Source organism: Arvicola amphibius, chromosome 11 (assembly GCF_903992535.2).
Source record: "Arvicola amphibius chromosome 11, mArvAmp1.2, whole genome shotgun sequence".
Taxonomy (NCBI): Eukaryota; Metazoa; Chordata; class Mammalia; order Rodentia; family Cricetidae; genus Arvicola; species Arvicola amphibius.
Genome location: NC_052057.2, coordinates 2,272,436 through 2,287,901, shown reverse-complemented (window position 1 = coordinate 2,287,901; position 15,466 = coordinate 2,272,436). Strand labels below are relative to the sequence as shown.

At 44.5% G+C, this 15,466-nt stretch overlaps 1 protein-coding gene across 4 annotated transcripts in view; it reads right to left on the bottom strand.

The window, feature by feature from the left end:
- Positions 1–1,102: 1,102 nt before the first annotated feature.
- The window catches only part of Arfip1 (ADP ribosylation factor interacting protein 1), a 69,807-nt gene continuing 55,443 nt past the window's right edge, over positions 1,103–15,466 (bottom strand). For all 4 annotated transcript variants that reach the window (XM_038347902.2, XM_038347900.2, XM_038347904.2 and 1 more), the window contains one exon: positions 1,103–2,899. In XM_038347902.2, the coding sequence (XP_038203830.1) occupies positions 2,744–2,899 (156 nt within the window). In that variant the 3' untranslated portion in view covers positions 1,103–2,743. The remainder of the gene's footprint in view (positions 2,900–15,466) is intronic.

The following is a 15,466-nucleotide window of genomic DNA, read 5'->3' as shown; positions in this document are numbered from 1 at the left end:
TGTACAGGGTGCTACCAATATGGTTGGCCCATGGGGGATGCAACGGAACCTCACAGATCTCAGCCACATTGCTTCTGCAGGTCTGGGGTCCCTCTTAGATTCTATTTAAGAGAACAGGGGCTGGACGGCGGCACAGGCCCAGGACAACGTGCACTGGCAACCTCAGCACTCAGCCTGAGACGGGAAGCAGAGACAAGAGAATTGGGCAGAGCTCACTGGCTAGCTAGCCTGCAGCAGAGTTTGGCAAACCATTTCCTTCATTGTATTTTCCGTGAATATTTCTATTTTAATGTGAGAAAAGCCATCCCTCACTGTCCCGAGGCACCACGCACCAAAATCCTCAGGTCTTGTTTATCCTTTATCTGTTTCTACAGCAGCTCCCTTTCCAGCTGTAACACCCGCAAGTGACTCCTGCTGATTCAAGATCACTTGGCTTTCTACATCCTGCTTAAAAAACATGCTCGATTCCCGCATGTGCTCAGTTCCCGCATGTGCTCGGTTCCCGCATGTGCTCGATTCCCACATCTGCTTGGTTCCCACATGTTCTCGGTTCCCACATGTGCTCAGTTCCCGCATGTGCTCGGTTCCCGCATGTGCTCGGTTCCCGCATGTGCTCGGTTCCCGCATGTGCTCGGTTCCCACATGTGCTCGGTTCCAGCATGTGCTTGGTTCCCACATGTGCTCCCAGAGGCGGAAGTGGACACATTCACTCTAGAAAGCGAACCAGCCAAACAGAACCATCTTTAAAGTGTGTATGCACCCCGAGGGCCCTGTGTTCTCCTCTAGAAACAGGTCCTAGGCTACACTTACTTCTTTTGCACAGGTGCCCACTACTCAGAAATCACCATTATTTGTAGCTTTCTTGAAAAAAAAAAAAAAACATTAACCCATGAGTCTAATTTTGCTACAGCTGTTGAACTGTGGTGAGTCTGGACATGTTCAGCTCCAGAGAGATGCAGATTGAAAGAAAGAATGACTTACCGACCATGATTAATTAAGTAAAAGAAGCACAATTTCTCTCTGAAGACCGGGGAAAAGGTATATTCTCTGAAGCTCCAAACAGTTACTTCTATTTAAAATTTATGAGATCAGGGCAATAAGATAATGCAGCAGAAACTTTAATAAGAATACAAAATTCACACCAGAGGCACGCTCTGGGGAGTGTGAATAACCATCACAAGTAGCTACTCTGCTTGAAGAATAAAATAAGGCTCTTTCAGAGTACAAATATACAGGAGGGAATGATTTAAAATAGGTTCATGACTTACAATCACATTACACTGTATTAAGCACTCCAAACAGATCTATTAATAAAAAAGCCAGCGAAGAGGCATCTGGACATGTATAACACATTGTACAGGCTACAAAGCTCGCGTATAACAGTGATTTAAGTACTTCATTTCAACACAACAGGAATGAGCAGATAAAGTAATAGCTCTCCAAATACTCATTTATATGTACGACAAAATCAAAGGAACTTTACATTTAAACAGGATTACCTCACGGAGGAAGCCCCGACAGTGGACAGGCCAACTGCACACACAGGACTCACAGTGCTGGCCTCCCCTCCTATGGCCTCCGTACCAAACAACCTCTTCATTACCCAGGTGGGAAAAACTCTCCCTTAGTCCCATTTTTCAAAAGGAGTTAAGAGAAACCCAACAAAAGACTCCTAAGTTGGTTTCACCAACCGCACCTCAAGTGTGGCTTCATGAGGACCAAGAATCCCAGCATCTACTGTGCTCTTCTCCAAAGAACAGACAATCACACGGTCTCCGTAGGGGTTTCTCATGGTTTCTGTACAAGGTGGGACAAGATTACTGCGTCTGAGAAGGCACGTATCTGTGATTTAAGGCTTAACTGGTAGTCACACATGGAAGTCAAGGAACATGGTCTGGAAATTCTCTTCTATCAAAACGGAATTTACCCGAAAACTAGCTTTCTAATCTACAAATCACTACTCTAGAAACCACTAAGAGTTTCCATTCCTATGTCCACATGTAGAAAACAAAATAAAAAATCCACCTCCCTTAAGAAGGTTTCATTATAAATCAAAATTGCTGACACACTGTCAAGTTCATAAGTTAAAACACGTCATAGAAATTTTGACAGTGTGATTCCCAGGTCTTTAAAAAAGCCTAACCAAAGTTACAGTGGTACAGATTAATTTTTAAAAGGTATCTACCACAAACCTATGAGCCAATCAATCATTCATTCGAGCGGTCCCTTCTGTGGACGCTGCAGGACGCCATATAACTTACTCTGCAAAATAGCTTTCTTTCTTTAATACACAAACATGAACTTCTCAAAGATGTTGGATATATTCATATATAAAATATCTGACATTGATACAAATCATGTAAACCTCCTTTGAAAAATTATAGCTGGTCCTCGTTTCTAGGACCAAAAGCCTTGAATTTTTATCTTATCAGTGCAAATCTATATTAAATATTTCAAATTATAGAAATAGCCACCAACCTTCACAATACAAAAAGGATTTCTCAAAAGGAAAATTATTGTGTTTAGAATTATAGAAATTATGTAATCATGTTTACATAAAAATCACCTACCTTCTGTTCAGATTTAACAGCTCAATTGTTAGGGTATGAAAAGGGAAAAATAAAAGCTATCTGTGCAAGAGTCACTGCAACGGTGCTCCCTCACTGCTTCCCCAACACCACTTCATTCTGACTAGGGTTATTAGCTGTTTAACAACACCCTGCTCGCTCCTTTCCGGGTGAGTTCACTGCTCTTCAAGCCAGGATGGGGCGTCCACTCCAGGGGTTTTCAACTTGACGTGGAACTGCTTAAGGGTCAGTTCGAGCTGCTTCTGATTCCCCGCAAAGTAGGCAGCAACAGCACTGTGGAAAAGGACCAGCTGATTGCGCAACACCTTCACCTGCGGACAGGGCGGGGCGACAGGCAAGCGTTAGAACATGCAGCAGACCACGCAGTGAGACTTCCTAACTCAAGGGTCACCTAAGACTATTCTGATAACGGAAACACCCACAAACACCAAGTATATGATGTCTGCTGAGGTCACCAAGCTCTTAGTGACTTTTTCATTACTTAAAGGGGCAGATCAGCAGCTTAGGGCATTTTGGTTTTGCATTGCTGAGGATAGACCCCCAGAACCCATGCTTGGTGAGGGGAGTGCTCTACCAAGAAGCTAATATTGAGCCCCATTAATAATTTCCAAACAACATTATTGAGACTATTAACTAACACCATCATATTCCCTCTGGGGCTAAGCATATTTAAAACTTTGTGAGACACAGAAGGGGAAACATTGTCAACAATTGCCATACTATAGCACAACACCAACTCCAGGTACGGGCAGCATTAAGACTAAGTTTGGGTGGTGGTGGCACACACCTCTATCCCAGCTGTCAGGAGGCAGAGGCAGGGGGATCGCTGTGAGTTCAAGGCCTGCCTAGTCTAAAAACTAGTTCCAGGACAGCGAGAGCTGCTACACAGAGAAACTCTGTCTCAAACAACAGCAACAACACAAAACAAAACAAAAAAGAAAAAAAAAAGACTAAGTTTTATATCAATCTGGGTAGGCTGAATATTTTAAAATGCTATAGTTTTTTTTAAGCAATCAAATAGTAGCAAATGCTGCCCAGAAAGTCAGTTTATTTAAACTTCATATAACTTTCCATATACGTCCAACTACTTAGTAGTGGCAGTGACACCAAGAACACATCAAAACTGTTTTCAGATTTATTTTTTACGTGCGTGTGCCACATGGATACCCCGGGGTTGGGTGGGGCAGAGGAGGACCCCAGTCTTCTGGAGGAGCAGCTCCTAGCCACTGAGGCAGCCCAGACTCTCAGGAGTACAGTTTAGTCAAGGAACACTACACCTATCAATCTTTCTGGATAAAATACCTAGTTGTCATGAGGATCTATGAATTAGGTTGTTTCCTGAGGTTTCCAGTGCAATATCCACCCAAACTGAATCCAATAATTTTAATGATGCAAAAATACCTAAACTATGATACTGAGTGCAGAAAGAGAAATTTCCAATGTGATATGACAGCTGCATCTGCTATCTGTCTCGATATTAACCTGATCTGCTCTCAGCCCACTCTACCACCACCATGGCTGAGAGCTTCTTCTACAGGTGTGGTATCTGGATCTGATGCCCAGGAAAACACACACACACACAGACACACAGACACATATACACACACAGACACACAGACACATATACACACACAGACACACATACAGACACACAGACACACACAGACACACAGACACACATACACATACATACACACACACACATACAGACACACACAGACACATATACACACACAGACATACATACAGACACACAGACACATACACAGACACACAGACACATACACATACATACACACACACATACAGACACACACAGACACCTATCCCTTTTATGAGGACGAAAGGTAAACACGTAAAGAGCTTAATTACAGAACATATAAAGAATTCAGTGAGATGTTAATACCCCCACATCCAGTAGGCAAAAGACTGAATAGATATTTTACCAAGGAATATAAGAGGCTACATAAGCTCATGAAAAATGCCCCATATCCTGCTACTAGGAAAATCTACATTAGTGCCACACCGTGACCCCATGGGTAAGATGAAAGGGACTAAACTTCTCCAGTCTGCATCTGTGAAGGGAGTCGTTCATCAGTTTCTCAACAGCTAAACCTACGATCAACTGTGATCCAGCTAATCCGCTCCTAGGTGCACACGGAAGACTCACACGGGCGCTCAGGCCAGGCTGGGCTAGAATTAGAGTTAGGGGTTGATTCACTTGTGATAGCTTCAAAGTAAAAACAACTCAATCAACCACCAGGAATGAGATGAATTGGGGTATTCCCATAAAAAGGAGTAATGTTTAACAGAAGAAAACGAGCGACTGATTACATGCAACATGCATGAGTTGCAGGAACCCTGTGTTCTATGAAGAAACCGCCATCTACACACTTCCCACAGTGCAGTTCCCCTCTTCCTAGGGCTGTCTCACCTGTGACCACCAAGGGCTCAGAGTAACTCTCCACCTTGCTGTGCTATCGAAAGCACTACTTGGCCTATGCGTTTGCATTTCTATTTTGAATTGAGTTATACAGCAATAACGGGTTGATGTAATTTGACTGTGAAAGTCCAGTTTCTTTAACTGGTCACTTTACTGTCATTTGGGCCACAAATGTTTCTTGACTTAAAATTTAACTCCTAATACTCTTTCCAGTGAAAGAGAAGACAGGAAGAACATGGAATTCAGTTCATGTGCTGAACCTGCAGAGAGCGGCACCCACGGCACCAGGGAAAGGGAGCCACACCTGCAGAATTCCATCGAAGCCACAAGTGTCCTATAACGACAGCTTCTTTCCCTAGCCTTGGAGGTGACACCCGGGACACAGGCAGACGCTGGAGAGGAGATGGCAGCCCACAAGCTCTGACAGGGGCATCTGTTGTGCCCCAAACACCTCCCTTCCCACAGTGAAACTGAATCCGCACAGCCACAGAAAGGTGCACTTAGGACCGAGCTCTGCTTGTGTTTTCACAACAAAGCAACGTGACACCCACAGCCACAAAAGCAGGTGGATGTGTAAATGCCATCTAAAGCAAGCACTCTGGGCTGTCCCTGCTGAAGACAGTCAACAACAGCACAAAGCTTTGAAGCTGCAACGGGAAAGCCACAAAGCAAAGGCCTCCCAAATATAAATAAAGCGCAGACTTCCACCTCAGGCCCGCACCACAGGCTGCTTTTCCTTTAGCAGTTTTAGCCTCTTCGTGTGCCAAGCCAGGTCAGCTTTTCCTGCCAACACGAAGTATTATAATTAGACACGTTTAGTTCTGGTAGTAATGTCTTAAAAACCAGACATAAATTTAAATAAGAACATTAACTCATTTATCCACTCAAAAATTAGTAAATCAAAGTCAAAGCTCAACACATTTACTGATTTAGAACCAGGGCGGCCTGCTTTTTTGCTTCATTAGCTATCTGCATTATGGTGCGCATTCGTTCATATGACGGACTCAGCACTGCAGGGACTGGTACTTCACAGAGGACTCTGGTTATTAAATAAAGAGACGCTAGGCTGTGAAGATCGCTCAGTGGGAAGAGTACCTGCTGGGCAAGCACAATGGTAAGTGTTCAAAACCTTAGCACCTGGGCAAGCACGAAGGTAAGTGTTCAAAACCTTAGCACCTATAATAAAAAAGGAAAAGAAAGAGAGAAGAATAGAAAGCTGGGCACGGTTGAATATACACCTATAACAACCCAATCCTGCAGGGGGAGAGAAGGTAGAGAGCACACAGCAGGATACCTGAGGTCTTCCTTAGGCCTCTGCATTCATGTATACGTGGTCAGCACTCCCTTCCCCACCCCCTGCACACATAAAGAAAAAACATTATCAAGTAAAAATGTAATTAAGTAGTATTAGAAAAGCAGTCACTAAACAATTTTAAAATAACTTTTAAAAACTTTATTGCAAATACTGCAAAATCCATGTTTTAAGTGCTGATTCTGACTCCAGTGGAAAGTCCCATGCGGGACCTCACGCATGATCCAAACGCAGGGCCACTGAAAAGTGGTTCTACACGTACAAAGGCATATATGTAACTGAAGTCAATTCTATGTTTAGAGCTGGGTTCTTTCACCACAGCGACTCATACATGTCTCTGTGTATGTGTGTGTGTCTGTGTAAATATTCTGGTTCAAGCAGCTACCAGTAGAAGGTGTGCACAGGGGATGCTGTAGGAGGAGAGGCTGCTTGTTGGTTCCCGCTGCCCAGAACCGAAATAACCACACAGAAACTGTATTAATTAAGTAACTGCTTGGCCTATTAGCTCTAGCTTCTTATTGGCTAACTCTTACATATTAATTTAACCCATTTCTTTAATCTGTGTATCGCCATGTGGCTGTGGCTTACCAGCCAAAGTTTTGGCACCTGTCCCCGGCAGAGCTACATGGTTTCTCTCTGACTCCGCCCTTCTTTCTCCCGGCCTAGCTTTCCATGCCTATCTATGTTCTGCCCTGCTATAGGTCCAAAGCAGTTTTCTTTATTAATCAATGGTAATCACAGCATACTGAAGGAAATCCCACATCAATGCTGGCCTTGTAATAATTGCACTACAACCATACAACAAATTATAACACTACACAGAAGTATTATTTTATAAAATATTGCATTAATTAAATTTATTAAATTTTATATTTCTTTACTTAACCTGTTTCTTGTGGGGGGATGAACACTGAGGATTGAACCCAGGGTCTTACGGGTTTTGAGGCAAATGCTCTACCACTGGGCCATGTTACCAGCCCCTTGAAGAATCTTCAAAGAAAAGAAAAAGAAAGAAAAACAAAACAAAAACATCTCAGCTTATAAAGTCAAGAAAAATGCCTAAGGTTAGATCTCCTGAAGACAGACTGGAGTGTAAGGAACTTGGAAATCCCGCACTCCTGGACGGCTGCACGCTCTTTCACCTAGCAGCCTGCCAGCACTCACAGACAGTAAGCATTTCAGAAGACTCACCTAGTGCAGCCTGCCAGCACTCACAAGACAGTAAGCATTTCAGAAAACCTAAGCAAGATTTTGAAACAAACACTGGTGGCAGAACATGCTCTGGAGTAGTGAAACTGGGGCAAGGAGCTAGCATAGAGGATAAGTTTCTAAAATTATAAGAATAATACAATATTATACCTGCATGTGTATGTACCTCTGCATGTATGTACATTTGTATGTGTGTTTGTATGTGCGTGTGCACTGCTAAGCATGGAGCCCACAGCCTGTGTGTGAAGCAAGCCACTCTGTCCCTAAACTACTGCTACCCCAACATTAAGCTTCCATAAGTGTTTTTGTATATATAAAGCAGAGAAAATTTCCTGAACTACTATGTTTAGAAAACTGATAAGACAACAAAAGTAGAGTCTTAGAACAAAGAGGATAACTACTACAGGCAAAAATGAGCTGACAAATCTGACAAACTTTTAAAACTTAACATCAGAAAGAAAGCAATTTAAAATGAAATACACTAAATCACTGTGTGCTCGACTACAAAGACCTTTCATGAAGATCCGCCAGGGAACAAACCAGATCTACACAGAGCCGTCACAGCACCAGCTGCCCAGTGGCCTACACACACCACACAATGCTTCAATTGTCAAAGGACAAGACAACCACCAACGCTCCTGAGGCAGAGCGAAGCGGCTTTCTTAAAGAGCATGCTCAGAGATGATGCCAAGTGGACACCTTCTTCCGCTGAGAAGCAGGAGACGAGCACATGAGGTTACTGAAGTCCTGCAGGTGGGCACTGCCCCGTGGACAGCAAGGCTGTGAGAACACAGTCCTGATTTATGTCTCCAGCCCTACACACCCCTTCTCATTCAGAGAATTAGTCTAACAATAGGTATCACCCAGTTAAAATAAGTTATTAATCTTAATAAATACAGTCATATTGTGAGGCACTTCAAAGTAATTACTGGCTCTCCCAATGAGTCTAGGGAATAGGCACACATTAAATATACCCGAATCCTGGAGCAATAGATGAGATGAATATACAGAAAGGGTGCAGCAGGTTATCCTGAAAGAGGTCCCAACTACTAGGACACCAAGAATTAACTTCTTTCTCCACACCTCTATTTCAAAACTTGGTGTGGGAGGTCCTTCTGCAGATGTACTGCTTTTATTGGTGAATGAATAAAGAAGCTGTTTGGGGCCTGACAGGAGGGCAGAATAGAGCTAGGCAGGGAAAACTAAACTGAATGCTGGGATAAAGAACGTGGAGTCAAGAGGAGCCACATAGCCCCACTGGAGACAGATGCTGGATGGAACCTTGCCTGTAAATCACAGCCATGTGGCAATACACAGATTAATAGAAATGGGTTAAATTAAGATGTAAGAGCTAACCAATAAAAAACTAGAGCTAATGGGCCAAGCAGTGATTTAATTAATACAGTTTCTGTGTGCTTATTTCGGGGCTGAGCAGCAGGGAATGAACAAGCGGGCTCTTACAACAGATTGGCACCCCACATTGGGCACCATTTGTTGACAGAGGTTTCTGTCCCGCCAGGCCCCACAGCCTTTCAGTCCCAAAGAAACATACAGAGGTCTACATGAATTATAAACTGGTTGGCCTATTAGCTCTGGCTTCTTATTAACTAATTCTTACTTTAGTCCATAATTCTTGTCTGTGTTAGCCACATGGCTTGGTACCTTTTATCAGTGAGGCATTCTCATCTTGCTTCCTCTGTGTCTGGGTGACGACTACAGACTGAACCTTTCCTCTTCCCAGAATTCTCCTGTTCTGGTCACCTTGCCGATACTTTCTGCCTGGCTACTGGCCAATCAGTGTTTTTTTAAACTGGAACAACTGACGAACCTTTACAGGGTACAAGACCATTGTCCCACAGCAAAAACTGATACTTTGTGTCTCCTTGTCTGTAATTGATCTTTCCAGGGAGACATCAGAAGAACAGGCAGAGGCACAAGTGCCCCCTTGGCCCTCCACTAGGTCCCTGAAATAGCACATCATTAGCTCATATGCCCTTCAGGCTAAAGCAGCTGTGGGCAGAGGAGAAAAATTATCAAGACACGGGACACTGGGAAAGGAGTGAGAGCAAGGAGACAATATGATCAAGTGTGGCAGAAAGGATCATCTCAATTTTCTTACTCATCAGGATGAGATTCAGCAAATTACAGATGAGTAGAATGTCAGGGTGAGAGGTCGTAAGACATGGTGGGCGGCAATGAGGCAGCACCACAGCGGTGCCATGGAAGGGAGAAACTGAAGTAAGTGATGGAAAGTCTGGGCGGGCAGGGCAGTGCTGCAAGGAAGGGACTTGAGTCTACAAGGGCACATTCTGAATACACACACACACACACTTCTGAGTGCTGGGTGAGCATCTGCAGCCTCAGGTTTTCCGGCTGTGGCAGAGCATCTCAAGAGCTCATCCTTCTGAAGCCAGCCTTGACTACACGGTCAGAACACATCTCAACAGACAAACCGAGTGCAGAGCTTCCCTCTCTGCAGGCGAGAATGTCCGCAGCCTTCTACACTCTGACTCGTACTGAGTGCCCTCCCTCAGCCCCCCTCCCTTCCGACTGCTCTCTGTTTAGGTGTGATCACACAGATTCTGTCCCCCTCTTATTGCTCTCTGTTTAGGTGTGATCACACAGATTGCCCCCCCCCCCCCCCACTGCTCTCTGTTTAGGTGTGATCACACAGATTGTCCCCCCCCCCCCACTGCTCTCTGTTTAGGTGTGATCACACAGATTCTGTCCCTCCCCACACAACTGCTCTCTGTTTAGGTGTGATCACACAGATTCTGTCCCCCTCTTATTGCTCTCTGTTTAGGTGTGATCACACAGATTGTCCCCCCCCCCCCACTGCTCTCTGTTTAGGTGTGATCACACAGATTCTGTCCCTCCCCCCACAACTGCTCTCTGTTTAGGTGTGATCACACAACACAAAGTGCTTTCACTGAAGAAGGGCTTGTGGCCATGGGGGGAGAGAACGGGCAAGCTCTACAGGAAATGAAGCTGCATAAGTTTGGGAGAGTTCGCAGCAACCTGCCAGAGGAGTCTGAGAGCACGGGAATACACAGAGGTTCAGAGAGAGACTGCAGCAGAAAGTCCCACAAACTAGCCAGGAAACACAAGGAACAACCATAAACATCAATCCCATCCCCCCACAGCAATTAGGAAGGCATTTAACCGCTAACAGGGGACAATGTGGAAGGCATTTAACCACTAACAGGGGACAATGTGGAAGGTATTTAACCACGGACAGGAAACACCACATGTGCAGAGTTTTCTTCACGTGATTCCTACATTTTTAAGAATGACTGAAGTCACCCGTGTGCTTGCATCAGCTCATTTACTATTCTTAGCAAAGAACTGATCATCAGGTTTTATAGCAAAGCAGGAATTACAGGCTCAGGCTACTGGAAAATAGAACTCTATTTTGAGACTTATTTAAAAGATTTAAAAGGCCTTCTAACTGTGCGTATTTTTCCTTTCTCCTTAGAAGCACAGTTATTTTAAACATCGATTGTGTGTGCACACAGATGCACTGGCACACACGCCCAAGGACAACCTGCAGTAAATTCCCCTTCCGCCGTGTGGGTCTCTAGGTCGGAACTTCAGTCCTCAGGTTTGGTGGCAAGCATCCTCACCTGCTGAAGACTGGTTTTTGCTTCTGTGGCTTTCTAGGTGGAATCTCCTCATCTCACAATCTTGTACACGCTGGTCTAGAGCTCAGGGTCCTCCTACTCTGGCCTCTTGTGACTGAGATTGCAGCTGTTTCTGGCTTAGGTAGAACATTTATATGCATTAAACATTTTAATATGGCTGGGTGTTGTGGCATAGACCTTTAATCCCAGCATTTGGGAGACAGAAATAGGTGGATCTCTGAATTTGAGGCCAGCCTGGTCTACAGGGTGAATTCCAGGACAGTCAGGGCTACACAGAGGAAGCCTGTTTCAATGCCCGCCCCTTCCCAATTTAATATGTATCACTTTCCTGTTTACAGCTATATTCCCCCTAAGTAATTGATTTTATTAATATTTCCATTTTCCTTTATGCAAATAAATAAAACATGATTATGTATTCTTTCTTTGTTTCTTACTAAGTTATGGTGCCAGCCTGGTACAGTGTTATACACCTATAATCCAGAAGCATAATGATCATGAACATGAGGCCAGCTTGAGCTACACAGGAAGACTCTGAAGGTACCGAATACAAAGCTATTTATACTGAACTCAAGAATGTTCTGGGGTCTTTCCATCAATAGAATCCTTCTTTGTTTCTTATAGTTGTAAAATACTCTAATATTTGAATGAAATGGTTTATTCAGCTAGACCTTTACTGGCGATCAATCTCCCTCCCCCCCCCCTCTTTTGTTCGTTTGTTTTGTGTTTTTTTTTTTTTTTTTTTTTTTTCTCAAGACAGGGCTTCTCTGTGTAACACCCCTGGCTGTCCTGGAACTCATTCTGTAGACCAAGCTGGCCTCGAACTCACAAAGATCTGCCTGCTCTGCCTCCTGAGTACTGGGATTAAAGGTGTGCGCCAACAGGTCCAGCCTGGTGATGTTTATCATTTCATGTCACAAATAATGCTGCCACAGGCCACGCCCCTTCCTCCTTCCATCAGCAGTCCTGGTTTCAAGTCATGAGGATTCCATCACCTCTTGTAAACATTTATGTCTGTGTCTATAAATTACTGCTGCTGTCAGCTTTTGTGAGGGGCTGCAGTTATTATGAAGATTCAAAGAAGAAGATAACCAAACAGCTCAGGAAATTTTGTGGAAGAAGGGCCACAGGAATGTGAGACCCCAAAAGGGGCAGGATGAGTGTTGTTCAGCTCCACCCTCCAGAATGAAAACGTCTTTCCTGGAGGTAGCACAGAATCTGGGGAGGCTCCGGGACACCAACCCTTACCACAGAGGTATCTGTGTCTCCACATCCATTGCTCTGCCCTTCGCCACGGCTACAAACAGAATTACCTCATGCCCATCAGCCGATGACTAGATAAAGAAAACATGGTACCTATAGTCAATGGAATTCTACTCAGCTGTGAGAAAAGTGAGATTTTTTTCTTAAATGAAAAAACAGAAATTATTAGGTTATGTAAAAAAGGCAGACTAAGAAAGACAAACACTGCAGTCTGTCTTATAGGGAAACTAGATTTAAGTGTATATGTATACACATACACACACAGATATAGACACACATGTAAATGTATATATGTACATGCACACGTATTTATACACACACTTATAGACTAAGTCATCTTCTAACACTAGACTATAAGGCCTGAGGGGAGCATTTATATTCAATTCTTGTTTACTGGGTGGCATCAGCATCTGTAACGCTACTTGAATAGCATATACTAGATGTTTTTCAGTGAAAAGCAAAGAATAACAGCAACACAAAATTACGAAGTCCATGATGAAATGTGCTATGGAGAAGGAGTTTCTCAGAAGCCAAATGAAGGTGTATCATTGTTGGGTACCATGACAGCTCTTTCTGGGCTCGCCACCACACACTAGCTGTCTATGTGCTCAGGACTCTAACTCATTTACTTTATTAGAAAAAAAGCAAGATTCTTCATCTCATTTCTTAGTCTCACTTGACCTACCGAGTGGCTATACCAAGTACTCACAGTCCAGCTGTAGAAAAACTGTACAGGGAATCACTGACAAGGATACGGTAGAACACACGCCAAAGTTCTCCCTCCCTCCCTCCCTCCCTTCCTCCCTCCCCCCTTTTCCCTTGCTCTTTTGTTTTTGACAACAGGAAAAACACTCCAAGAATGTACTTGTAGAGTGCTTGTCCACAATGTACAGCCCTGGGCTCGCTCTCCAGCACCACACAAACCAGGCTAGTGGCCCGTGCCTAATATCTGACACTCAGAGGTGAAGGCAGGAGAACCAAAAGGTCAAGTCAAGGTCAAGTCAAGGTTATTGTCAAGAACAAAGTCTGAGGCTTCCTTTGTTGCTAGTATGTACTAGGTCATGGTAAATGCATTCCTTAAACTCTGGCATAACCATCATTTTAAATCCAGAGGTCTGTGCTGAAAGCAGAGACTGTGGTTTTGCAGCAAGACACTGGGTTTGGATCCCAGTACTGTAGGAAAAAAAAAAAAAAACAACCACAAAGTGGCATTGCCCTTGAAGGTATGTGTGGTAAGCAAGGGATATTTGGTTCTCTAACTTTTCCAAATCCTAAATTTCACAAGTGCTGCACTTCCCGCTACTGCCAAGTATGTGCCCAGTCGCAGGCACACAGCAGCAGCTGCGCACCGCATGTTGACCCTGTCAGACACTGCCAGTCTCCACGCACTCTTTCTTCTGCCCGACCATTTTACTTGGCCTCTGAATTTTTCTCCAAAAAATTAAATTCATAATCCATACATGAAGTCAGGTGCTAATGCATTGGAAAAGAAATGATATTTTAGTATTAGAAAAGAAATTCTTCTCAGCACTCACTCGGGAGATATAGGCAGATGGGAGATGGGTCTGAGTTCGAGGCCAGCCCTCCAGAGCTAGTTCCAGGACAGCCAGGGGTACACAGAGAAACTCAGTTTCAACACACACACACACACACACACACACACACACACACACACACACACACACACACAAAAGAAAAATTCCAGGACTAGGGAGAGAGTTCAGTGGTAGAGGACCTGCCTGACATAATAGAAAGGAACAAAGAAATCACGCCCCAAAATGTTCCTGTTTTCTGCAAACCACTGAGTACAAACAACTACTGTCACACCAACCTCTGACTCATGTTATGGTTTTGGTCCATGTCCCTTTAAGAGACAAGCCATGCCCATTCCCTCCCCATCCGCTGAGGCAGGCTGATCTTCAGCTTCTGGTCTGAGCTTGCTCTCTTTTTCCATCTTCCTCTCGGAGAGGCAGCTTCGCTTCTGCCTCTCTCCCCACTTCTCTGCTTCCCCTTCTCTGTCTTTCTCTGTTCTCTCTCTCTGTCTCTGTCTCTCTCTGTCTCTCTCTCTCCGTGTCTCTCTGTCTCTGTCTCTGTCTCTCTCTCTCTTTCTCCCCCTTCCCCGTTCATAACTCCCCTGAATAAATATTCAACCTCACCATGTCTCTGTCTTCTGCCAGCCCGCCATGTGTCTCCCTGCCTGGGACCAGCCACTGCTCGGGGGACTGGCAGCCATCTCTGCCTGGGACTGGCTGCTCCCAGAGCCCACTGCCTGCCACCACATGGGCCGCCACCACTGCTCAGGCCACCGCTCTAAGACCGGCAGCCTTCTCTGCCTGGGACTGGCTGCTCGCAGGGCCCACTGTCTGCCGCCACATGGCCTGCTACCACCATTTGGGACTTTATAGCATTTGCTGCTTGCCTACAGCTGCTGCCTGGGACTCTGTAGCATTTTTAAAAGAACACAACAACTCAGAAGAACTGATTTTTTAAGAAAATCACCACATTTCAAAACTAACTCACTATGTTACTCCAAGATAGATCCAAAGTCCAGTCTATCTTCCTCTGATCCCCCGCCATCTTTTAGGTTATTAAAATATAAGCTATTGAAGCTAACAAACCTTCATTGGTGGTTAGAGCTAGTTAACACTGTCTTAGAGTAAGAGCAATTTTACTTTTCTCAAAGACAAACAAACCCTTACTGTTTATATTTATCCCCAAACTGTTTTACCGGATTATTCTGCACAAATATCTCCACCTCAGCATGTCCACAGCCCAGAGCACCTGTCACTCAAGTGTGATTACTCTTTACCTTCTCCTTCCCAGTGCCCGGCTCCAGCACCCAGGCCTCCGAGCACACCAGAAAAGCTCTCCACCACTGGCTACACTCCTAGCCTCAAGTTAGCCCCACAGCATGCTTCTCACATCCTCAGTGGTTCCAGCACACAGGGCTGTTTAAAACAAACTTGGATTGCTAGAGCTAATCTGCTTCATTCTGCATCACCAGTGGGCCCGG